Source organism: Neomonachus schauinslandi, chromosome 13 (genome assembly GCF_002201575.2).
Source record: "Neomonachus schauinslandi chromosome 13, ASM220157v2, whole genome shotgun sequence".
NCBI lineage: Eukaryota > Metazoa > Chordata > Mammalia > Carnivora > Phocidae > Neomonachus > Neomonachus schauinslandi.
The window spans coordinates 79,706,085-79,732,479 of NC_058415.1; the positions used below are offsets into that span (position 1 = coordinate 79,706,085).

General features: G+C 47.5%; 1 protein-coding gene across 1 annotated transcript in view; it reads right to left on the bottom strand.

Annotated features, from left to right (window-relative positions):
- Nucleotides 1–26,395, bottom strand: part of CDK5RAP2 (CDK5 regulatory subunit associated protein 2) — a 177,339-nt gene that overhangs the window by 75,267 nt on the left and 75,677 nt on the right. The window contains exons 13-18 of the mRNA XM_044920803.1: nucleotides 20,764–20,934; nucleotides 16,956–17,096; nucleotides 9,464–9,561; nucleotides 4,890–5,020; nucleotides 3,336–3,445; nucleotides 1,115–1,243 (exon numbers count right to left, since the gene is read on the bottom strand). Of these exons, the coding sequence (XP_044776738.1) occupies nucleotides 1,115–1,243; nucleotides 3,336–3,445; nucleotides 4,890–5,020; nucleotides 9,464–9,561; nucleotides 16,956–17,096; nucleotides 20,764–20,934 (780 nt within the window). The remainder of the gene's footprint in view (nucleotides 1–1,114; nucleotides 1,244–3,335; nucleotides 3,446–4,889; nucleotides 5,021–9,463; nucleotides 9,562–16,955; nucleotides 17,097–20,763; nucleotides 20,935–26,395) is intronic.

Genomic DNA, 26,395 nt, shown 5'->3' on the forward strand with positions numbered 1-26,395 from the left:
GCACAGCATAAATACCTGTGAGCGGCTCCCCCTTTGAGGGTGGGAGGAGACAGCTTTAAGGCTGACAGATCTTTCCCCAGAATGTGGCAACGAGACCTACTTTACCTGGCAAGCTAGGATGAATTCAAGACAACCCTAACCAAGAAGACTGAGGGGCCCGGGACCCAAGGACAAAAAGGCCCTCCTTTTTGGGAGTAAGAGAACAGCTCCAGTCCTCTGAGAAAGGCTAACAGAGGCCCGGGGCCAGGCTCTGCCCGTGGGGGAGTCAGGGGCTAAAGGGAGGAAACAAGCTCTTCCTCACTGGCATGACTTCAGGGTCCCCTGCTGCACACATGGGCCAAGAATGGAGAATCGGAGACAGCACCTCATAAAGATGAGCACAGACCCAGAAGGGACCGGGCTGGATGAGGCTTCCCTCGTCTCTCCCGGGGTGGGAGGGCTAACCGGGTGGGCGAGTACATGAGCCCAGCAACCACAGGCCATTTTGTGGTCCTCGTGGAGACACCATGATTTAACCTTTCCTGGCTCTTTCAGACTTTCAAATGCCACCAGAGGAAAATTCCCGCGGCCCAAGGGCTCTGCCCAGACAGGCTGTCAACTCCCCGCCGTGTCCTCCACACAAGGCAGAGGGCAGGAGTTCCCAGGTATGTGAGGGAAGGGATGACACACATCCAGTCAAATCTACCAGTCCTGAGGCCATGAGAGTGAGAAGAGGCACAAAACTCAGCAGATGAATTCTCATTTGTTTTACTCATTTTTATTCATTTGTTTTTCAATGGATTCGTTCAAGCTGCATCTACACCACCCAAATTACCTGGGTGACTTGGCAACTCTCCAGATCCCTCCGAGACCAAACCACTCACCCAGATGTGCCATGTGCAGCACAGACCCCAAGGCAGGACTCGGGAGTCAAAAGCTATCAAAACATATCCAGTGTGTCCATGCAGACATATCCCAAACTTTGAGGAAGGCTGCTGACCAACCAGGGCCCTCGAAAGCACATCCAGCAAATGGAGTTTCACCAGGGGCCTCCTCAGGATAGATGCAGTCTGGAAACATCCGGGGGGAAGGTACCGTTTTGTAGTTAGCACATAACATGACTGTTTCTCCTTACCTCAGATTGTTCTGTTGACTCAAGTCTGTCACCTCCCTGGAAACCCATGCAGGAGAGATCAAAAATGGTTTTCTTCAGGTGCTGGTTGTCTGTATACAGTTCCTTCACCAGCTGTATCAGGTCACTGACCTGGGGGATAAGAGCAGAGAGAGAAGTGGCTGCCCACCAGCCGACCTTGGCTTCCCAGGGCCCCGGCCCCGCACACAGACCTTCCTACTGAGCAGGCTTCTCAGCACCACAATTACAAACGATTGGGCAGCCTGACTCCAGTCTTCAGGGTGCAGTGAAAACAACACCAGCATGCCTGTATTCTAATCCCCTCCAAGACAATCCTGGGCTAAGCCTCCACTTCCTCATCTGTGGCATGGGCCAATGTGGGAATTGATCAGGATCATGGTCACAGTGCACTGAGGTCCTTGGCAGAGGCTACGTGCCCCGTCAATGACAGCTAAGACAATCTCCATCTGGTACTTGAGGCCCCCTGGAGGACAAGCCCCCAAGACTGACATTTCTGAGACTGCGTCAGAGCCTCCTTTTAGAGCATCGACCTTCTTCTTTGTATACCTATCTAGCGATGTCAGAAATAATAATCATCTTCAATTATAAAGCAATTTACAGCTACTAAAATACTCCCACAAGCTTTAGTCATTCATTCCTTACAAAAATCCTGAGGAGGTGGACAGGCTAGAATGACTATTCCTATTTTACAATGAGGAGCCGACATACAAAGAAGTTTACTGCCCAAGGCCCCACGGCTGGGGACGTCTGGGGAATTAAATGACATATAATGACGGTCAAAGTGCCTCGCCAGGTGGGAAAGGGCAGCTGCCTCCACAAAGGCGGAGCGGGCCTGCAGCTGAGGTCCCAGGGCTCCCGGTCCACTGCTCCTCCTTAAGGCACGGGTCTTGCTAGACCAGGTACATCAGCAATTAAGCAGACGCCACCTTTGTTCCCTACAAGCTTCAAACCCCAATGGCTAGTAATTCTGCAGACTTAATGGAGTGAGCATTAGCCCCTCCAATAAAGTGGGAAAGCTCCCCCTGACTACACACAGCAGATGTCCAATACAGCAACACATGAAGACAACCTGGACCCAACCGCCGAGGTTGTAGCGAGAAGAATGAAACATTCCAGAAACACTAAGTGCCAACCACGTGAACTACTTCCTGCCCTGAAACATTGCCACAGGAGGTAGTCAGCTGCTAGCATCATCCCCATTTTCTTCGTCTTCAAAAACTGAGACACCTCAATGCTCCTTGCTCCACTCCTCCCCAAGATACTGAAATCTTTAATTCTCCTTTCTATTCCTTCTAGTACCTTATACCTACTTTCTCTCGCTCTCTGCGGAGAAGGCCCTCCACCTGGACAAACTCCTATTCATCCTTCAAAACCCACTTCAGGCCTCACTTCTGCTGAAAAGCTTCCTCTGATCAAGTGGGCACCCCCCCCACCCCCGACAATTAACCTCTCCTCCTCTGCTACCTCTCCCCTGCACATCCACCTACTTCAGCAACCCCTGGACCCCACACTGCAAACACCTGTTTACACATCTGACCACTCTACCAGAATGTGAATTATTCCAAGGCAGAAACCAAATTTGTCATACATATATGATAATTGTATAATAAATCACAGTCTTCTCTGAGCTCACACTTCCTACTCTTATCAGTGGTTGTTAGGATCTTGAAGTACTAAACCACTCTAATCACACCAACAACCTACAGACTGAGAAACCTGGTTTCCAGTTTTTAAAAAAAGATTTACTTATCAAATCTGGATCTTTATTCTTCCAGAAAGCACGTATTAACTCCCACTGTGTGTGGTAGGTACTGGAAAATCAAAAATAAGTAAGCTATAATCACTAACTTGAAGATGCTCACAACCTGGCAGGGACACAAATAACCAGATAATTACAGATCGGTATGAGCATGACATCAACACAGTTAGGTACAAGAGGAGAGGAGAATGACCTGAGGGAGGGCCTGGAGAGCATCTGCTAGAGGAGATCAAGCGTGGGCTGGTCCTCCAGTCTGAGAAGGAGGGTGTCAGGCACGGGGGAGGGCACACCAGGTAACAAACACAGAAGGAACAAAGAGCAAAGACAGGTAGGGAGAGAAGGAAGAAAGGAGAGGAAAGGGGCTTTCAGATTCTTACACCTCAGATCTGGAACCCAAGAGACAACAAATAACCAACAAAGGACTGAAAGTTAACAGGTCAATACCTTTTTCTTAAGTTCTTCTTGAGAAAAATGTTCCACTTGAAACCGATTGGGCTCTTCAAGGCAAATACTCAGATAAGATGTTTGATCACTATAAAATGAAAATGGTTCTTCTGCAAAAAAAAAAAGGGGGGGGTCGGTGAGGGGGGAGGAGAAAAAGAATATCAGAAATAGATCCTTCCAAGCCCAATCCTAGTATAATCCATATAAGGCAATTTGAATTGGGAAAAGTGTGTGGCGGGGGTGGAGGGGGTCGCTGTAAGGGGGAATAAGTACAAATAGGGAGTTGAATGTACCACCTCTTGAATGTACCAGCCTGTAGAGAAAGAGGGAAAATTACTTTTTCCCTCTTTCTCTACAGGCTGATATCTCAATGTATGGTTTCATCATGGGCTGCAGGCTTTCACTGTGGCCTATTCTGAATTATAATTTGCATATCAAGTGTTGTACCTAGAGACCACTCTGAGTGGCACCAGCGAATGGTGATTTCAGTTTAAATGAGGGAGTGATTCTGTTTAGGTGAGAATATGGGCAAATTAGACATGACCCTCAAGGGTAGCGCTCCAGGGAAATAAAAGTGCCTGATGTATTTTTTACTGGCCCCAGAGCCCTCTGTGGTCGCGAGCACAGCAAGTGCAGAAATTGGCTGCTAGATCTAAGATAAGAGAATCTCTGCTCACCTGCATAAAGGTCTGTTGCCTCTGCGCCAAAGGTCACATCCCAATAGGGAGGGAAGGCACAGAGGAAGGGCAGGCTATTTATTGAATGACGCATGTCTACAACCACGACCTCATTTAACAATCTGGGGATAAGAGCTGATATACCGAATGTACTAGAAAGAGCTACACTTCAAAGGAAGATATCCTGGCTCGACCATGGGTAAATCAACCCCCACCCCCAGCCAGAGCCCCAGTTTCTTCATTTGTAAAATGAAGTCAACACTGACGCTGGCCAATGGGGTGAGCGTCAGGAGCAGAGATGAGAAAGGAAGTGCCTGGTCCTGTGCCTTGTACAGAGCAGGCGCTCCAGAAATGTCAAGCCTACAACTGCTAGTACCAAATTCTTGTACCCACACGTGCCAGGTACCAGGCTTGAGAGAGAAAGGAAAAGGATACTGGTGCAGACTCACAGGGGCTCAGGTTCTAGTAAGGGAGAGGGCCGAGTGTTGCTGTGTTGAGCACAGCAATGCTAGGACCACAGGCCCCTCACCTGTAGCCCTCCCTAAGGAATCCACTTGTGGTGCGCGCTCTTTGCTAAGAGCAAAGTTTCACCACGAAACAGCAATCTCAGCGCCATGCGTCTGTGCGGTCCAGACTCTGCAGTGGGTGCCCCGCTAGGCAGACGGACGTGACGTGCTGACCCCTTCCATGACGGCCGAAGCCAGACACACACAGACTGGCAGGGCCAACATTAACACGGTCACCACAAAAAAGAGGAACCCAGATGAAATCCTGTGGGCTCCTCATCCCCTACTGGAGTTTTAAGACTCTCTTAAAGTTCAGCCAAGGCCCTCCACATGGGAAAACCAGAGGGAAACACATACAAGAGAGCACGTACCTTCCCGCCTCCGAATTTCACTGATCTGCTCCTCCAGGGTCTTTTGCAAATTCCGATAGGAGAGCACGTCCTGCTCCAGCTGCTTCCGCAAAGCGAAAATGCTGTTTAACTCAGCCTGCAGGCTGTTGATACTTGGTAAAACGAAGACACCAGAAAATTTGTTTTAAGTTTTTATTTAAATTCCAGTTAGGTAACATGCAGGGTAATATCAGCTTCAAGTGTAGAATAAATATGGTGGCTCAACACATCCATACGTCACCCGAAGACATCAGCCATTTTTAAACAGGCCTATTTGTGCTTTAAGATACAAAAGCCAGCCAGCCTCCCCTTGATTGTTAGGTCATCAGTGGGTTTTTTTCTGGTTATACAAGTAAATACACGTTTATGGGAAATTTAAAATACAAAAGCATAAGAAAATAAGAATTACCAGGATCCCACTACCAATTAACATGGGGCAGGCTGCACGTCTTTTTTTTTTGTAAGACTTTATTTATTTTTAATTAATCTCTCTACCCAACGTGGGACTCGAACTCACAACCCCAAGATCAAGAGTCGCACACTCTACTGCCTGAGCCAGCCAGGCACCTCCAGACTGCATTTCCTCCCCATCTTCTTCCCTGAGTATTTTTACAAGGTGATAATAATACTTGACGTATGATACTGAATTGTGTGTTCCTCACTTAAATATTTCCCTACATTTCTGCAAATTATTTACAAGCATCATTTTCAATGACTATGTAATATTAATCAGGTGAATGTCCCACCGTTTACTTGAACTCATCCTCTTATTAGTGGACATTTGGGTCATTTCCAAGTTTTTGCTACAGGTGTAAATAGGGAGAAATCATGTCATTCCCCAGATTGTTTCTCTGTTTGGAGTAATACCTTGGAAGGACTTGGGTGTGGAAGGGGAAGCTCTCCAGAGCCTCAGTGTCACCTGGCACCTTCAAAAGAGGAGATGAGGGAGAAGAGTGAATGTGTCACTCCTGAAAGACATGGTACTGGGGGTGAAACTGAGGGGCAAGAAGGAAGTGAAAAAAGAAAAGAAAGAGAGGGAGTTGATAACAGGAGGGAGGAAGGGACCAATTTAGGGGCCAACACAACTCTGCTCTGATAGGTCAGCCCCACTCACAAACGCAGAGTGTGATGGATTTTTATTCGGGGTGGGGCGTGCCAAGTCTCACATCTGGGTCAGTGTGACACAGTGTAACCTGCACAGAGAGCCTGCATGAGACCAGCAACCCAGAATTCAGAAGAGGCCATGAAAATGCACACCTCCCAGAATCTGCAGGAATCCTGGGGTGCTGTTCAACAGAACTTTCTGGAAGTTAGAAGTACTCTGTATATGCACTAACACAGTAGCCACTAGCTAAGTGTGCCTACTGAGCAGCTGAAATGCAGCTAACATACTGAGGAACTGAATGGATAATTTTTCTTCGTTCCAATGTCGATAGTCCCCTGGCTAGTGGCTACTGATTTGGGTGGCGCAGACCCACCAGATGGGCTCTGGCTTCCTCCTAATGTGGCATCTGGCAGGGATCTGAACTGAGTGCACCCAGCTCTCAGAGGAACAGAGACCCCAGCCAACATCTGTATAACATAAATGATGTTTCCCTGAACATCTCTGTGCCTAAAGCCTTTCACATTCAGGTTCATTTCTTAAGCCCGATTCCCAGCAGTGCAATTATTGGGTCAAAGTATATGAACATGTTTCAAGAGCAGCAAAACACATTAACAAATCAGAAAGCCTCCTTTTTTAAATCCTGAGAAATACATCACTCCCTGTCCAGTGTCTGACCTATGGTTCCCTAAGAGGGTCCATCAACACCTTGAGACTATCTGCAAAAATTTAAGAATATGTGGATGTTTCTAAAGAGAGGGCCCATGAGCTTTCATCAGATTCTTCAAAGCCCCAAAATGGCTAGGAGCTACTGCTCCAAATGTCTGTGCTACAGACTCAAGCCCCACTCTTCCTTCAGAGATTTCTTCCAGTTCCATCCATCGAACTGCACAGATAAATCCACATATATCAGAAGGAAAATAAACCATTATGTCTAATCTTCTATGCTCGCCGCTTCGACGACAGTTCATTGTGAAGCAGTCTTCTTGCCACAGAAGGGGCCCCACCAGCAACCTGTACCTAGTTCCAGTTCGAGACAATCGTAATGATCCATTTGTAAGGCTGATGGAAAACCTCACAGAGGTGTCACAGCACTCGCCGGGATGCAGTCGCGCTGCAGAGACACTTAAGCGGGGGAGAAAGGAGACTGCTGCAGCCAAGCTGCTGCGATCAGGGCTGAGGGACGCGGACTGCTTCACTCCCTCTTCCATTTTCTGACAGGGTGAAAAGTACACAGCCGCTCCCCCTGCGCCTGTCCTTTATGTTTCCCTAACTCCAGGGCCTCGTGCGGTCCTCGTCCTGCAGGGTGGCGGGAGGAGGGGGCGGCCGAGATGAGACGGAGCGGCGCTCCACACGGCCCCGCTGCCGAGCCCCGCGACCTCAGGCAGGTCGGTTAAACTGCCGGAGTCCCGCCCGCCTTCCTCATCTGTGGAATGGGGATAATACCTTCCCTTCAGGACTGTTTCCAGCATTGGGAAAGAGTTTCGCATAAAGCCAAACACACACGAGACCCTCAACGGGCATTACTTCCCTCCTCCCACATATCCGAGCGCCTCCCAAACAAAAGAGGATGTTTGTAAGCTGAACTTTCTGATTCTCCTGAGTTACAGCAGTGATTCCCATCTGGGGACAATCTAACCTCCTGAGAGATATGTGGCACTATGTGGAGACACTGCTGGCCGTCACGCCGGGGCAGGGGAGGGCGCTTCAGGAAGCAGGAGTAAAAGCTGAGATGCTGTGAAGCATCCCACGCAGCACAGGACCCAGAGGAGTTGCCTGGGACTTGGCCCGTCCCCACCCCCACCCCCACCCCAGCTTCCCAGCTTCACTCGCCCCTGCCGGAGCAGAAATGCAGAGCAGCTAGGGCTTCTGGAAAAGGTTCATTTTTAGAGAGTGATGCCTACTCCCAGAATTTCATCAGCATGCTTCTGTTTTCTCTAAACTCGCTTCAGATCAACAAATCTGAAAATGATCTCCTATCTCAGAAGACTGGACACCGGTGTGGGGGGGGCAGTCCTCATCCACTCAATGCTTCCCACGTGCCCACTCCACCCCAGCCACGGCAACAGGCGCTGGGAAATGGGAGCCGCTGAGGAGACAGGGTTCGGCCCTGAGGGGCGCGCGGCCCCGACGAGGGGGCAGACTGGTTACAGACAAGTGCCCAAAGGGTGGCCAGGGCAGCTGTGAGGGCAGACAAACAGCGACGACAGTCTCCTCACAAGGGCAGCCCTCCAGACGAATTCTCAAGGGCCTCTGAGAGACAACGGTAGGGTGTGGGGGCCCGTGCGAAGGCAGGGGCAGGAGGGCACACAGCCTGCAGCAGTGAAGACCATTCCAGCCAGAGTGAAAGACTTCAGAGAAGGAGCAGCGAGGGGGGATATTTTAACTTTTTACTCTGGAAATTTGTAAACATATACAAACGAAGACAAGCTCATACACGAGCCCCTCCCCGTCTACACACACCCCAGCCCTGACCACCAGGCAGCCACGGTCACTCTTGTTCCATCAGTATCCCCACCCACTTCCTCTGCTTCTGTACGGTTTTGAAATGAACCCCAGACCCTGCATCCTTTCACCTGTAACTAGCCCGTGTGTAGACAGAGGGGGTCGTAATGTGAGAAATCACTGAGGCCAAGCCTGCACTGGCAAACAGAGGCCCAGAGGGGCCCCCTCGCCTGTGGACACAGAGCTAGGATAGAGCAAGACCACTCGCCTACAGCAGGCTCTCTTCACCACACCTCACCGGCACCAGATCATCTCAGCAATCCTGTAAAGATGCAAGTCACTCCAGGACACAGAAGCTTGTTTGAGTCCCTGTGTGTGGTCACTCACCACCTGTGTAACTTTGGACAAGTCCCCTAACCTCTCTCCGTGTCCATGGCCTCATGGAACACAGGGTTAACAATATTACCTCACAGAACAGCTAGGAGGATCGTATGAGATAATACACATGGAAGCACTTTCTAAATCTGTGATAAAGTACAATAAGAACGAGTAATTATTAGGCTATTTTTATCCTACGTTCTTTGGATAAAAAAATCAAACAATCCAAAAATTAGACAATTCTTTTTTTTTGAAAGATTTATTTATTTATTTGAGAGAGAGAGAGAAAGTGCCTGGGGGGAGGGGCAGAGGGAGAGGAAGAGAGAGAATCTCAAACAGACTCTGCACTGAGCGTGGGGCCCAACATGGGGCTCAGTCTCATGACCCTGAGATCATGACCTGAGCCAAAATCAAGAATCAGACACTTAACTGACTGAGCCACCCAGGCGCCCCAAAATCAGACAATTCTTAATATAAAATATGGGTATGTGATTTCAGTAAGGCAACCATCATCCAAGCACTTTAAGCTTCCTAAGCAAACGGGGAGGGCTTTGTGGCCTCAGACACTAACCATATTTATTCAAAATACATGTGTCTGCGTATGTGTGTGATGTCCAAACAGTAACCTTACCTGTCTGGGTCCTGCAGAGATTTTACCAGATGAGTATAGATGTCCTGCTCCTTCTTTAAGACCTGAATCAGCTCTTCATAGTCTAATTGCTGCTTTTCCTGGAAATGACAATGGGTATCTGACATGAAGGGGAGAATTTCAAAAGAGTACATCCTGACATTATGCAAACATATGTGGGTAGTTTATAAATCCAGATGGAGGAGAACCCGGGTGCCAGGCACAGTCAGAGAGCACCACCTGCAGGAGGAGTGGGGGAATGACTGCCACCATGTCCCTCCGAACAAAGCTGAGAGCTGCGCTTCCAATACTGAACAGCAGCTACAGAAGGAGCATCGATGCTGCCCCACACAGCCTCAGAGCTGCTGGTCATCGCTTTCTCAACACTACAAACGTGCCTTTCCACACCTGCGCTTGCTCCAAAGACAAGAAGTTCATCAACCCAAACCTGGTATTAGGGACAAGGGACTTACACTGAAATAGAAAAGGTCAACTGAGCCACGCTGTAACGGCATCCCAAACAGAATGAAGGCCAAGGGAGCTGAGATGGATCTCTGCTACTTACCAGCCATGTGACCTGAGGTGACGAGCTGAAACCAGAGGGTGAAAGTCTGAAGAACATCAGGATATTTACATAGACTCAACACACCTCAAAATACTTATTAATGACAGGGAAAAACCAGAACCGTGGAGTCAAGACACCTAGCAGACGCCACCTTCATAAAGTTATCAAAGTGAGCATGGCCAGCAAGGAGACAAATCTAAGTCCATCAGACAGGACACAACGAGAGGACATTCCTGCCAAAGACACCTGCCTGAACCCAATCAACCAGGCAATATCAGACAAACCCCAACTGAAGGACACTACGATAAGATTGGCTCGGACACTTCCGAAGTATGAAGGGCACGAAAGTCAAGGAAAGACTGAGAAACTTTTCCAGATTGAAGACTAAAGAATCAAGACAGAGCAAGCAACGTGTGATCCTGAATCGGGTCCTCTGGCTACGAGGGAGGGGCTTTGTGAGACAAGCAGAGGAACACCAGCGAGTCTGAGGGGCAGAAGGTAGTGAAGGGTCTACTAATTCCCCACTCCTGATGGCTGTGCTGGGTTACGCAGGACAGTGTCCCTGCTTCTAGCAAGTACACACTAAAGTATTCAGAGGTGAGACAGGGCTTCACGTGGGCGACTTGCTCTCAGATGCCTTGGGAAAAGTAAAATCCTTGATTCTTGAAACGTGCCTCTAAATTTGAAATTATTTCAAAATAAGAAAAGAACGTGAAAATAAAGAGTTAACCTGCAGAATATCTGGCACAGTGTCCTGCATGGACCAATGCTCCCTGAATGCTGGGGGGAGACACTCAGTGCATGGGGAGTCGGGCACCGCGAGCAGCCCTTGTATTTCACGCTGACCTAGGCTTTGTCCTGAAGTTAAGATACCACCTAGGACAGGGGTTCTTAACCCCACGGAAACTGCAGGAATCCCACTGCTGCTAGAGTTTTTTCCTGTGACCTGGTCATCAAAAGAAACAGTTACTTTGTGTACGTTACAGGTATCTCAAGTATCTTAAAATATTTATTCTTATCACTACTTCAAAACTATAGCACTCACTATACCCACCACGCAATCTTGTTGTTGAACGCATTAGTAAAGAAGCACCACTTCCAGAACATATTTTTAAATATTCTGATGACCGAATTTCCAAGTAATTGGTTTCCTTTACAATCCTGTGCATATATTTTGTGCATTTAAATCCTTTTCCAGGGAAGAGATCCCCGGCTTCATCAGACTATGGCGGGGATGCAGAGGGCAAGAAAAGGTCATGAGCCCCTGACCTGCGGGAACACTGCTATGCTTCTAGCCCTGAACAAACAAGGCAGAGGCACCACGTGCTAAGGGGAAGGGTTGCAAATGCTAAACCACCAGTCTGGTCATGATAAGTTAGTTACCCAGACTGCTAGAAATGTCAGGCCCTTTCGTAAATTATGCCACATGTCACTGGCACAAGGAGCTCCCATATGCCTCTCGGGCACAGTGACGGCGTCATGTGGAACTCTCTCGGCTCCCACCTGTACACACCATGTGTGTCGACAGAGGGTCCCAGAGAAGAGCCCGGGGAAGAATTTAACAGGATAACAAGACAATGTCAGCCGCCATGCTCAGTGCTCCCTGGGCTTTTTCTTGTCGAGCCCGCACAACAACCCAATGAGCCTGGGTGTTACCCCTCCCCTCATTTCCGTGAAGAGGGAACTGTGGCACAGAAGGCCACCAGCAGGCCCAAGGTCAGGGGGAGAGGCAGGGTGTGGACCCAGGCACCCAGGCTCTGAGGCCCGTGCTCTTCAGTCCATCCATCAATGGTCCATAGTGGATGCAAAGCACTGGGGTGCTTGACAGGGTCACACTGTCACTATCAACCAAGTAAAAGGCAGCCAAAAGCGTCGAAGAAAATAAAAAAACCTACTGCTTCTTGAGCACCTACCATGAAGGGCAGTGATGGTTAAGAGTGTGCGACCTCACTGTGTGACCTTGAGCAAGTTCCTCAACCTCTCTGTTTCAACATCCGCTCCTATATATGAAAGTAGTGAGTCTACATAGCTCAGAGGGTTGTGAAGGAGATTTAATGAGTTAATCTATACAAAGTTCTCACAGTGATGCCTGGCACAAAGTAAACACTTGGTAAATGTCAGCCATAACTTCTATTCCTATGTCCTGGGGCTCTGCCAGGAGCTTTACACATATCATCTCTGCATGACACCAGGGAGGTGTATTAATCTTCCCATTTTTCAGATGAAGAAACTGATTCTCTGAGAAGAGAATATTTGAGTCCATCCAGCTAATAAGTGGCAGTCAGAATTCGTGCTTAGGTATGTAACTTCAAAGCCAGCCAAGAAGGGCTAGGAAAAGAAAACGGGTAAATATGGACTTCTGCTGGATGGAGTAGACTCCAGGTGTGGAATGCGTGTGCCCAGTGAAACAACCCTGACTCCACGGCCCCTGTATCTTAACTGGATGGCGGTGGGCCGGGCCCCAGAGGACTGCCCTGCAAGATCAGGGCCTGGATGCCTGGCTCAGCCCCCTTCTACCCTTCTTGCCGAGAGCTCTTCCAAACCTGCTCTCCTAAGCCCCCACCCTCCACCTGCCAGCTGACCACACCTGCACTTCCTTTCTCCCCGCTCTTCCTTCTCGGTGGAACGAAAGAACCCCTCCATCTGCGCTCCAGGGGAACTCCTCCCCCTCTGCCCAGACCATCGTTCACCCCTCTCCACTGACACACTCCCAGCACCTTATAGGGTCTGCTCAGGCCAAATTCTCACCAGGAAGCCTTCCTTGACTGAGAAAAATGCTCTCTTCTGGCCCCCAGGGCACTCTGGTTCACTTTCACCCAGAACTAGTGTACCAACCACCCGTTGACAGGTCTGAGGGCCCCTTCCGGGCAGCCAAGTTCCAAGCCAGGCACAGTACCTGGTGCAGACCAAATGCTGCCACAGACACTTGCTGACCTGACGATTAAATTGGTAAGAGGAAAACACAGGGGCCAACGTGAATCTTAAGAGCACAGATTCCTGGGCGCCTGGGTGGCTCAGTTGGTTAAGCGACTGCCTTCGGCCTAGGTCATGATCCTGGAGTCCCGGGATCGAGTCCCACATCTGGCTCCTTGCTCAGCAGGGAGTCTGCTTCTCCCTCTGACCCTCCTCCCTCTCATGCTCTCTGTCTCTCATTCTCTCTCGCAAATAAATAAAATCTTAAAAAAAAAAAAAAAAAAAAGAGCACAGATTCCTGTGGATATTTTGCATAATGGAAGTCAGAGTGAGTCAACGTCTTCCTAGAAGCAAATAGCTCACCCATGTTAAATAAATGAACTCTTCAGAGCCATTTGGGTCCCATTTCATCAATCACCTATTCCCCTGCGTTGAATCATGCCCCATTAGAATGAAGTCATTTGGCTCCCTCAGCAGAGCTGACAAACTAGTAGATCTCCTCGGCCTAGAGGCAGTGGGCCAGGCTGCCCCGAGGGGAGTGACAAGAAGCACCTGCTCAGCAGGAACAAGCCACCCCCAGGCCCCTCTGCTGCCCCTCCAAACAAGAAACAACACAGACGGGGCTCTCATCCCAAAGAAGACCATGACCTCCACACACCTACTTGTGTCTGACTCTGTATAGTTTGTTCTCCACGGCCCTTGGTGTGACCACCCAGCTCACCACCATTCCCCGTCTCATCTGAAAACTGTTCCTAAAACATGGGAAAGACACTGGAAGACCACTCTCTCAGTGAGCCAGCCCCCGGGACTCACACTAAACCAGTACGATTCTCTCTCCAGATTCAGAGATTTCAACTGAGAAATCAGAAGCCTGGGATGCTGGGTGTGCAGCGCATCAAACACAGAGTCCCAGAGTCTATGATTTCTGCTGTCCACGGGGCTGCCACGGTTTCACCCTGAGACATGGCTACTCAGCTCTCCCCAGGCACCTGGGAGAGCCCCCAGCACACTCCCAATAAATACTCCCTTTCACCACTGTTGCTGTGACCACACTACTCAATGTTGGATCCTACAGCTTACACCCAGAAGAGCCTTAACTAATAACTAATGCATCGGATTATTTCCAATCCTATCAGGAGGTAAGCATGCAATTCCCCCATCTACAGATCAGGAAGGTGGGTTTCAGAGAGATTAAGTGACCTGCCCAAGGTCAGAGAGCTAGAAAGAAGAAGAACTGACATTCCAACACCAAATCCAGAGCATTCCCTACTCTGCACTGCTTCCGTAATGACTTGAAGGAAACCCATGTAATATGCAGACCACAACCTGAAGACATAGCAGATATGTAAAGAGAAAGCTTAATGGCTCACCTCTTGGTAAGCAGGGCAATTTAGTGGCCTCGCAGATGGATGGTGTCTACTTTGGTAGCTATGTCACAGCTCAGCAGCGAAGACATTTATTTTAATACTCGGAAAATTCAGCAGTGATGTCCCTCCATGTCAATAGCCAGGCTGTAAATCTCTGGCTGCAGCAAGTTAAATACGGTCAGTGTGCTTTCCTCCCTGTTCTTCAATTCCCTGATCATCCAGCATTAATTCTCAGGATCACACAGTTATTAGAGGCAAAAGAGACTGCCCCGAGTCCACAGAGACCTCATCACAGCCTCAAGTTCTTTGTAGAAACGGGCAAAGGATAAACCCTAAATCAACAGGAAGTGGCCAAGGGCACAACAGGAGAAATCCACGTTTTCTACAGAGAAAAAACTACAGCCCACCTTTCTTGGGGGGAAGAAAACCATAGGCTGCAACAGTTAGGACTGTGTAGATGGGCACCTAGAAATTTATAATTCCAAAACGATCATTTATAATTCTTTATCCACAATTTGCAATTAGTCTTGCAGAACAGAATTAAAGCCTTTGCTAAAATACTAGGGCATTTTGCACAGTAATTTAAACCATCACCAGGATCTAAATGTCATCGAAAATGACAGGACTTTTTACGTGTGGTTCTGTAAAGTGCAGACAGCGCCCAGCGCAAGAAACCAAAAAAGTGGTAGCTGATCAAACTCGTGAAATTAAACTGTAAAACACTCAGCCTGTTCAATAAATCTATAAACATTTCCTTCCACATTTCAACACATTTTATATGACCAAAACAGGATCCAAAATAGCAAAGTCTGACAAAATGCATTCAAATCAGTGAAGATCTGTCCATCTAAAAACACCTTGAGAGGCTGCTATCTTGTTTCAAAACACTGAACTGTGCCTTATTACAGGTTTTTTTTTTTTTTAAGATTTCATTTATTTATTAGAGAGAGTGTGAGCAGGGGGAGGGGCAGAATGGAGGGAGAGGGAGAGAATCTCAAGCAGACTCCGTGCTGAGCATGGAGCCCCATGTGGGGGCTCAATCTCACGACCCCGAGATCATGACCTGAGCCAAAACCAAGAGTTGGACGCTTAACTGACTGAGCCACCAAGGCGCCCGCAGGTTAGTGTGCATCTTAACACCCAATTAAATTTGGTCAAAATCAAGTAACTATATGCAAGCTTGAATCACAAAATATTAGCCCTCTGAGATTTAGTTATTGGACATGCTCGCCAACCCCCAGGTGGTGACAGAACCAAGAGAAATATCCTGGCCTCCCCCCCTCTGGCTCAGCCCAGGGGTTCCACTACTCTATGCTGACGCTTTTATTCAAGACAAACGGCAAAATGCAAGTCCATGAATGGTGAGAATTAAGAAGAAGTCCCCACTGCCAGCCACCGATGCCCTCCAGCCCGGGGCTGACGCCGAGCTGGTCCACAGTGCGATGCCTGGTACTGGCCACCACCTGGCGCCGGCCGCAGAATGACCCCTGAGCCATCCTCCCCAACCACCCCCAAGGGCCTCAGGGGCCTCTCCAAGAGCCAGTAACCGGAGGGCTGCTCTCCGGCACGGGAGTGGGTACCCCGGCCCTGCTGCCCGAGGCTGCTCTCACGGCTGCACCCATGCCGCACCCGTTGTTAATTATTTTGAGAACCACCCTTCACAAAACCACAAGTCATGATCAGAGCCATTCATCAAAGAACTAATTTGCGTAAGAGAGTTCTCTGTCTTCTGAATGTATGAACTTAATTAAAGCCCGGTTTAAGAAAACAAAACTTGGCCTACAATGAGCTCCTTCCCTTTCCCATATCTGGCTGCCAAGTTGCATCATATGCAAGAACATATCTGTATGCATCTCTCCCGAGCCAATCTAATCATTCATTCACTCAACAAACACTTATGTACTAGGCCAAAGACTGGGCTAGGCGTTGGGATTTAGACACGAATCCCAGTTCCCCATGCCGAGGTGCCCATCCCTGGTGTGCAGGGGCTCGAGTGAGGGGCAGCAGGAAGGTGGATCCTATAACGTCAACACAAGGATGGGCGTGCAAAGTGCCGAGTTCCAGGGAGGAAGAGGATATGTCACTACCAAGCAGGCTCAGGGAAGGGTGACACTAGAGGGGTACTTCCAGGTATGTTCAGGAGTCACCCAGTAAACAGGGAGAGAAAAGCTGTTCCAGGAGATGGAACAGCACATGCAAAGGCACAGGGAGAGGTGCAAACACAGCGTTCTCAGGAATCTGCAAGAAGTCAGCTGTAGTTAGAGATGACAGAAAGCAACCTGAGGCCACACCAGGAAGGATCTGCTGGGCCAGTTTTTGTGTATATTTGGACAGGAAAATTTTCTTAACACAGAAATGACATACACAGAGATTACACAGTTGAGAGGTGAATCCTGGGACAGCAAATATGAGGCTCATCCCTAAAAAGTGTGATTTACCAGTTTCCTATGTGATGCAAATACCAGCGCTCAGCCCAAGGATACTCACCTATAAGGCGGACAGACTAAGAACCCTCCTCCTAACCTCTTATAAGTTCAATCACTGGCAGGAAGGAATTGGAGGGGCTCTAGGTAAGAGGAGTTATCACACACATCTGTGATGTGTGTGATATGAATTCACACTGCAGACGTCCAAGTCCAGTCAAGCTTACCTCCGAGAAGATGCGGTGTCTGCCTAGTGACTGCTGCAAAGAGCACTTTGCTGGTAAGCCCTCAGTCCTGACCGTGAGCTCCCCGCCAGTCTGTGAAGGACAATTCTGCTGTACTGCTTCCGACTCTTTTTCACTGAATTTCTAAGGAAACAAAACAAATCATGAGGAAGTTTTCACCAAGAGAAAAAATATTAACAGATTGTCCAAAACTCTTTGAGGGAAAATATCTTATTTTTTTCTTCACATTATTTTCCTCAAAAAAATTTCCATCATCTCCAAATAGTAGGCGATTACAAAAATAATGCAAGTGCATTTGTTATTTACCACCAGGGGAAAAGCAGCCCACAGAAATGGTGTAGGCAGGGGTGGTGGTGGTCATTACAAAGCGCCCTTCTCCCCACCGCCCTTCTCCCCGGCCACCCGGCGCGGATGGAGGACCAAGCCCAGGCCCTGGCCCCACGGGACAGGTTCCCATCCTGGGGCCCCTCAGCCAGGGTGTGGTCTCCGGGTCTATTTCCTAGCCTACGGGGTTACCGCGGTGTGTATCACAACCCAACAAAACCCCGTCTCTCTCAAAACATCACAAATTTGACAAAACTTGAACCATCCTTATCTACGAGGAGATTTGACTTCTAGGAAGAAAGGCTGTAAATGTTGTTTTGGGGTCTGGTCACATGTGAAAGGGTCCTTCCTGATGATGCACCTCCCTGACCCCTTCAGAAGATCTGGCATTCAACAACAGGACAGGACTGGAGACCGTCTCTCTGGTCTTTTGGCCAAGTTCAAGCATAAAATCTATTCCTAACTATTTAAAACCTAGTAACTCCTTAACGAGGTCTCTGTCCACTCTAGGTCAGAAATTAAGGGCAAGGGGCGCCTGGGTGGCTCAGTCGTTAAGCGTCTGCCTTCGGCTCAGGTCATGATCCCAGGGTCCTGGGATCAAGCCCCACATCGGGCTCCCTGCTCCGCGGGAAGCCTGCTTCTCCCTCTCCCACTCCCCCTGCTTGTGTTCCCTCTCTCGCTGTGTCTCTCTCTGTCAAATAAATAAATAAATAATCTTTAAAAAAAAATTAAAATTAAGGGCAAGAACCACATCTTATTCCTAAGTACCTATCAGAATTACTTCATCACGTCAAATGTTTATGAAAAATTAGATGAGCACAAACACAAAAGAAACAGAGGCAACTTTTTATAAAAACCTATTAAACTATAAACAGGAAAAACTAGAAATCAAACATCAACACAGACTTTCCAGAACTGCCATAATACAGCTGTGCTTGACTCACACTTTCCATTTTCTTTTTCTAAAAGTCCAATTATACGTACACATTGTTTAACAAATGGTCCACACGGCTTACATGGAAAACAGCTCTCCCTCCCCACGCCCTCACATTTCTCACCTCTGGGTCCCACTCCCAGGAAAAAACAACTTCCAACTCCTCAGCCTCCTCTGCTATTTACATTACATTACTACTCTCACACTGCTTGACTTTTTTTTTTTTTTTTTTTTCTTTTTTACGTAGGCTCCACGCCCAGTGTGGAGCCCAAGATGGGGCTTGAACTCACCACCCTGAGATCATGACCTGAGCCAAGATCAAGAGTCAGACGCTCAACCGACTGAGACACCCACGTGTCCCACTGACTTCTTAAGGTAAGATTTATCTCTTGGCTCCTACCATAGAAGTTTAAGGATTTAGTTCTTATAACATCTGGCCCCCCCACCACCACCAGCACTTACCCTGATAGTTACAATACAATTTCAGTTCAATCGACAGTCTGCATTTACACTATTATGACCACACAAACACTGTGCATGAGTCACCCATCCAGCCTTCCGTGATTACATTTCCTTTCGTGTTCGTTTCTTTGCTTTCCTTGGAATCAGTAACAACTGCTTTGTTCTATTTATTCACTTAGTTCATAAAACTAAATTAGGTACTTAATGTAGATTTATCTCTAAGCTCTCTAAAAGAACTTAAAAATGGGTTCCATTTCCATTTCTTGGAGAAATCCCAACTGAGGCCCTGTCTCAAGAGCTCCAATACAAGCTCTCTGCATCCTGGGCCTTCCTGTCACCACATCCCAAGAGAATCCCCTACTTGCTGGATCCCACGTCTCTCTCCTTTTGGGCTTCTTCCTCATTTGTATAGGATCACTGTCCAGGAGCTCCCTGCAGGGGGTCCCTGGGAGGCAGAGGATTTTTGACACCGAATGTCGGAGAACGGCTTTGCTCGCCCTCACTCCTGCTGATGCTGAGCTAGACATCACTCTTCCTCAGCAATCTGGAAGCCCTGCTCTCCTGCCTTCTGGCCTCCAGTATTGCTGCTGAGAATTCTGATGTCATTCCGGCTCTGGGTCCTTTGCATCTCGCTCTAGAACCTTTCAGATCCTCTCTTTATCACTGTGTGCCTCGATCTCACAAGGACGTGCCTTGGGGCGTGGGCGTCTCACCATTATTTGTGCTAGAAACAGATGGACCCTTTCAACGCACAGGTGTCTGTCCCTCCACTCTGCAAGCTCTCCTATTGCTTTGAGGGTTCCCTTCCCTTTGTTCTGCCTGCCCCATCTCTCGGGACCTCCTGTCAGTCATGTATTGGAACTCCTGAGTCAGGCCTCTCCCTCTCATTTCCTCACCTGTTTGTTTCTCTGTTGGGTTCTATTTTCTAGAAGGCTCACTCAACTTTATCTTCCAGTGTTTCTAACTCTCCTATTAAACTCTTTATATCTGTAATCATACTTTCAATTTCTAATAGCTCGTTCTTCTTTTCCAAGTATCTTTTTTATCAGATCCTGATCTTAGTTCTTATCTAAAGATGTTACGGTATTGAGTTCTTTTAAAGCTGTCTGGTTGCTTCTCACCCCTCCATTTCTATGGCCTCTACATAGCCTTGTTCTGTCTTTCCTCCTACATACTTTCCCCCTGTTTGGGGAGCTCAGGCTGTCCACCTACCTTTGAAGGGAAAAGTGCTCAGAAGCTCTGAGTGCAGAAAGAGCACATCAGTGGCAGACTCGCCGTGACAGGATCAGGTGGGGACGTGCTTGTTCTGTTTGAAGACACCCAACTGTCTTTTCTCCCCTCGGAGGACTCTCAATGTTGGGGATGCATACTTCCACTCCCGTTTTCATTCAAGAGACCCACTCCTGCCTTCAGGTGCATCTGGTGAACCCCCCCCCAGGCCAGGGCTTCTCTGGTTTAAGGTCACCAGAGAGGAAACCAGCCCCATCTCCTACTAGTGAAGAAAACAAGGTCACCTAACTGCCCAGCATCCCAGCCAGATCTCCTGGTTACAAAGGGACCAGGTCCCTCCACTGCCTGCTGAGCCTCTCTGTGTTCTGTAGGACACACCAGCTTGCTTCTTGTTGGCTTTTCACCCCAAAGGCAGGGAGCAGAGTACTCTTAGTCCTGCGGGCTTGTATCTTTCACCCCTCCACTGTCACTTTAATGGGGACAGTTAGAGGAAAAGCACAGAGGGGCGAGAGGGCCTGGCACACCACAGAGCAGCAGACACTCCCAGCACAAATACCTCAGTGAAGCAGGCTGGCCACTAGGGCGGAACAGGCCAGGGCCTCAGATGGGCTCTGCCGTGGACCTGTCATACGACCCAGAACAAGTTCCTTCCCTTCTTGCTGGTGGCTGATGCTCAAAGGACATAAAGGAAGCTCTGATGCTCTGATATAAAGCAGTGAAGACTATTGTCATGTTTGCCAGCTTTATTTTTATATAAACATTTCTGCAAAAGAGTTTTTAAAGAAAACAGCCTATGCCAAGTCAGCAGATTGAAATACAAAAGAAAAAGAAGTATGGTACCTGAAGCAACAAGTCCTTTGGATCCATGCTTCCTGTTAGACTTCTGATCATTTGCTCTTGACTGTGCAATTTTTTATTACTTTCACTCAAAAGACTCTTGTAACGATTCTCCACAGCTTTCTCTCTTTCATTCACTTCATCGCGTAGTTTCTCAACTTCATTTCTAAGGTCCTACCCGAAGAAAAAGAAAAAATAGAACTTACTTGACAAACACTTCAAGATGATCATCTCTCACCTGCTTACCGCTATACGAGAGCAAGCTAATAGGTGTATTTAACAAATGTGCACTTCCTTCTCTTTTAAAGTCTGATGAAAACCAGCTTTAAGAATAAGCTGAAATCAGGGCACCTTGGGTGGCTCAGTTGTTAAGCATCTGCCTTCAGCTCAGGTCATGATCCTGGGGTCCTGGGATCGAGCCCCGCATCGGGCTCCCTGCTCTGCAGGGAGCCTGCTTCTCCCTCTCCCACTCCCCCTCCTTGTGTTCCTGCTCTCACTATCTCTCTGTCAAATAAATAAATTAAAAATCTTAAAAAAAAAAAAAAAGAAAAAAGAATAAGCTGAAATCTGGACAAAGCTTTATGCACGGATATTTATCACAACATTATTTACAAGAGTGAAAAACCAGAAAGAAACTAAATATCCAACAGCAGGGAATTAATTATTTTTTAAAAATAAGGAATTAATTATAAAAAGAGTACGGCATTTTTTTTAAAGATTTTATTTATTTATTTGACAGAGAGAGACACAGTGAGAGAGGGAACACAAGCAGGCGGAGTGGAAGAGGGAGAAGCAGGCTCTCTGCTGAGCAGAAAGCCCGATGCGGGGCTCAATCCCAGGACCCTGGGATCATGACTGAGCCGAAGGCAGACACTTAACGACTGAGCCACCCAGGTGCCCCAAGTATGGCATTTTTAAAAAGTGCACAATTATGGGATGCCTGGATAGATCAGTTGGTTAAGCATTTGACTCTAGAAACTTTCAGCTTCGGCTCAGGTTTCAGCTGAGATTATGATCTCAGGGTCCTGGGATTGAGCTCCATGTCAAGCTCTTCGCTCAGCTAAGAGTCTGCTTGTCCCTCTCCCTCTGCTCTTCCCCACCCCCACCCCCGCACACTTTCTCTCTCAAATAAATAAGTAAAATCTTTTTTAAAAAATGCATAATTACGAGGAAAAACAAACCAAGACGCTATATAATATGAAGCCTATTGTTTCCTAAATGTTTATACAAAAGATTGTTAAGGCTATGAGGAAACACATCAAAATAATAACAGTATACCTAAATAGAGGGATTGTGGGGATTTCGATTGATTTTTATTGTTTTCTTTTTCTGAGTTTCTAAAATCTCTAAATAAGTCTATTATTACTTTCACGATCAGGAAAAAAAAAATGATCTTAAATAATGACATTTACAATTAACATGGAAAATGCTTGTGTCATAATGTTAAGGGGAAAAACACAAAACCAACAGTAAACAGTGTGATTATAGCTACCTCGGGATGTATACTATTTGTAAGACTGAAGTACTATTCATAATAGCAAAAGACTGGAAACCACCCAAATATTCACCAGTACAGGAATAAACTAAGGTACATTCTCACAATGGAGCACTCTGAAGTGATCAAGAGAAAGGAATGAGGACTCCATAAACACTCTGCCCTAAAGTAATCTTCAGAATATACTGCTCCGGCAGGGCTCAGGAGGACCCCAGGAAGAAAAAAAAAAAGTATATATAACATACTGTCATGTACTTAACTATAAAATAAATTAAATGGTTGTCTATAGGGAAATAAAAAAAAGAGAACAAGGCAGAAGGAGGGAGAAAAATTCACTTTACAGATGTAACATTGAAGCCGATTAAATGTTTAGATAACCATTTGAAAAATAAAATAAAAATCTCCTAAAACTAGAAGCAGAGTGAACAAACAAAAACTAAATCTAACTGTATATCAGGTTGATTGGTTAACCAAACAGAGAGAAATTATTTCAGTAACTTAAAAGCAGAGTAATTTAGGGCGCCTGGGTGGCTCAGTCAGTTAAGCGTCTGCCTTCGACTCAGGTCATGATCCCAGGGTCCTGGGATCAAGTCCCACATCCGGCTCCCTGCTCAGCAGGAAACCTGCTTCTCCTTCCCCCTTGGTGCTCCCTCTCCCTTGGTGCTCTCTCTCCCTCTGTGCTCTCTCTCAAGTAAATAAATAAAATCTTAAAAAAAAAAAAAGAGTAATTTGTATACCCCTAATGGGATATTTCTCCAAGGACAAAAGGGACTACTGCAGAAAATCTTACACTGTTTTAGTAATCGTGTTGGAAGAAATAATATTTGTATTGGTATTCTGAAATTGTGTGCATGTATGTGTGTGTGTGTGTGTGTGTGTATATATATATAAAATAATTATTAATGTGATAAGAACCAAGACTACAAGCCTAAGAGAATACCAATACAAATATAAAATTAAGTTAAAACGTGTCACTGTAAATATGAGTTGAAAATATGAATATGAACTTTTATTTTGTTATTTCCTTCCTCTCACCGAAAAAGCCTAAAATCAGCATCCTCCCCAGTATCCAGACCACAGTCTCTAAATACCATTTCCCACCAAAAAGAACCAGAATTCTCAAAACACAGCCCCTAGAACAACATTATCAGCGTCACTTGGGAATGGCAAACACAATAGATAACCAGAACAGCGCTCAGTAAATATCGGATGGATGGTTGGAGAGGTAGATGGGATTGCTCCCATTTTATGAATGAGGAAACAGGCTCAGGTAAAGTAGCTTACCCACAACCACAGTCACTAAGGGGCAGCACCTGCCTGATTCCAACTCTGATTGCAAGCCTCTCAGCTCACTTCCACACTATGGCCAGGATTTGGATTTCTTTTGAAATGACCCCCGCCCACCTACAGTCATCTGACACTTGCTTTTAGAAACCTGCCTCTGAAAACTGGGTAACAGGGACCACAAAATCTTGTGTGAAGCCATTTAGGTACATCTTTAAATTCACAATAAATCTGCCTGCCATCCTAAAAAGATCAGGCCTACTTTTTGGGGGGGAGGGGGGCAGAGAGAGAATCTCAGGCAGGCTCCACACTCAGCACAGAGCCCGACTCGGGGCTCAATCTCACGACCCTGAGATCATGATCTAAACCGAAATCAAGAGTCAGACACTTAACCGACCGGGCCACCCAGGCGCCCTGATCATGCCTACTTTTTAAGCTTAAAATATTTCTGCATTATGCTAAGTAAAAAGTGTGCACCATTCATGTGCACAGTAATTACTGGTCCACTTACATCATTTCCCCGATGCAGTCTCCTTTGCACAAACACCGATCAGACCCATTATTTTAGTGTCCGGTTCAAGTTCTTGTGTATATGTGTACAACAGTAATTTACTCCATTCTCCCATTTCATTTGCTTATATAATTTTAATTCAGGTACGTAAATTAAGAACTTGCATGTTTTAAGTGATAAAGGTGTCTAATGTGCTACATTTCCCCCACGTGTCTCCCAAACTAACAGACTTGACCTGTTCCAAAATCCCACAGAGGACATGTAGCTGGGTCATTCCTCGAGATTCGGAGTTCTTAATCTGAGGTCCACTGTATGGGTCCCTGGGAGCCTATGCAAATTTGTGTGTATGTACATTTTTGGTGGTCGTGGGCCCTCAGCATAAGTCAGGGCCTCAAGGAAAGTCAGGACACCAAAGAGTACAAAGTACTTCTATTATACGCATTCCTAACAGAAACGACTATTTACCAAGCACAAGCTGAAACACGCACGTGTCAAGGCACTTTTACATAAAACATCTCTAACCCTAATGACTGCACACATGGTAAACATTAGGAGTCCTGTATTTCTAGAAAAGAAACCAAGGCTCACAGAGGCCAAGAGATGTTTACAAAGCTTTATGAGTTAAGTTCTAGTACTGAAATTCAAGCCCAAGTCAGTTAGACCCCAAATTCTGCACTCTCTCCCCTCAGCTGCACTACTGTTAAGACCAAAGAAATATAAAACCAGCCTGTGACATGGGCTGCCATCGGTCACTAATTCCAGTGCCCCGAGCTAAGGTTCCCCAGTTTCTCAAGGACTCAGGACTGATGCAATATCCAGCCGGAGACGGAGGCCCTCCTGCTAATGAATGGGGCAGGACCAAGGATCTGGGACCTCACGTGAAGGGCAGTCAGAGAAGGCCTGAAGTAAAAGGACCACTGCAGGGAGGGGGATGGTGCCGAGGCGGCCTTGAGGAAGAGCTGCAGCCATGGCAACACAAAGTCAGCCGACGGGCTCCCGGGCTCGGCACCAGTGCGCTTGTAACAAATGTTTACGGGAGGCATGGAGACGGCATGTCTCGCCCGAGCAAAACAATCAGAACTGAAAATTGATAATCTTGGGTGGTTTCCCCAAACCTCTTGCAATATTCCTAGGCTGTGAAGACTGGCAGAACTAGCCTTGAATCCGGGCTCTACGGCTGACTAGCTAGTGACCACAGACAGATAACCTGAACCCTTACGAGTGCTTCCTTTCCAGTAAATGGGGTTAATACAGGCTCCTGGGGTCCTGGGAGTGTTAAATGAGAGAATGCGGGATGGGTGCCCGGCACAGAAGCAGGTGCACGGGAAACGACCCTCTGTCATCCCCGCACCCCCGAATACATACCCTCCAGGCCGACTCTGCTCCAGGCTTCTTCCTGTGGCCACAGCACCATCACATCACCGCCCACCCAGCCACGGGGCCCGCTCCTCCCCTCCCTCTCACACACACCTGGTCATCCCACAGGTAACTCAGGCCTGAAGGCGGAGCCAAGCCTCCGCACAGAGCACACGAGAGATGAAGGGTAAGTATCTGGTGCTTTTATGTGGACATGAGTGCCCAAATCCTGCCCTGCCAACTACCCCTACCCCCTATCCCACCCGGAGACTTCTCAAAGGAGCTGAATCAATCAGTTTGGTAAGAACCAATCACAGATTGGGAATCAAAGTTCAAGTCTGTGAAAACTGCATACCCAAAACAGGGCTTTCTGATAAAACTAAGGGTTGTTTTTGGTTTGGCTTTTTGAAGGAGGAGGGTGTATGCAGCTTAAGGGAGCCATCTGCCCAACAAGGGCCAGGCCTGGTTAGGTCTGCGGCAAGAAAGCCAGAGAATCTGGAACTTGGGTTCTTGTCTTAAGGTACAGTAACCCACGCAGTAGCAAGGCTGGCCCAGTGAACATCCTGGACTCTGATCACCCAGACAGTCACTCCTCCTCCCTTGAGGAGGTATTAAAAAAGAGGACGGGAGGAATCTGAAGTACTGGGGAGAAAAGTGAACCCCCTGCACGCTCAGCCCTTCCCTCCCTCCATCCCACTGCCCCTGTCTTCTTCAGAAATTAGCTCGCAGCTGGTCAACAGCAACAGCCTCCTAACTGGTCTCCCTATGTCTGCGTTCACCCACCAAATGCCACACATACCCCCCCAACCATTACATCTGTACCTAGGACCCTGCAGGGACCCCAAGCTAACTGCAGAATGAAGCCACCCCACTTAACAAACCTTCGTTCTAGGCTCCCCTCCCCTTGTGGGCTCCAGCCTACCTTTTAGCCTTACCTCACCCGACCACCCAGTCCTCTCCATCTGGGGGAAAAAAAAAAAAAGTACAAT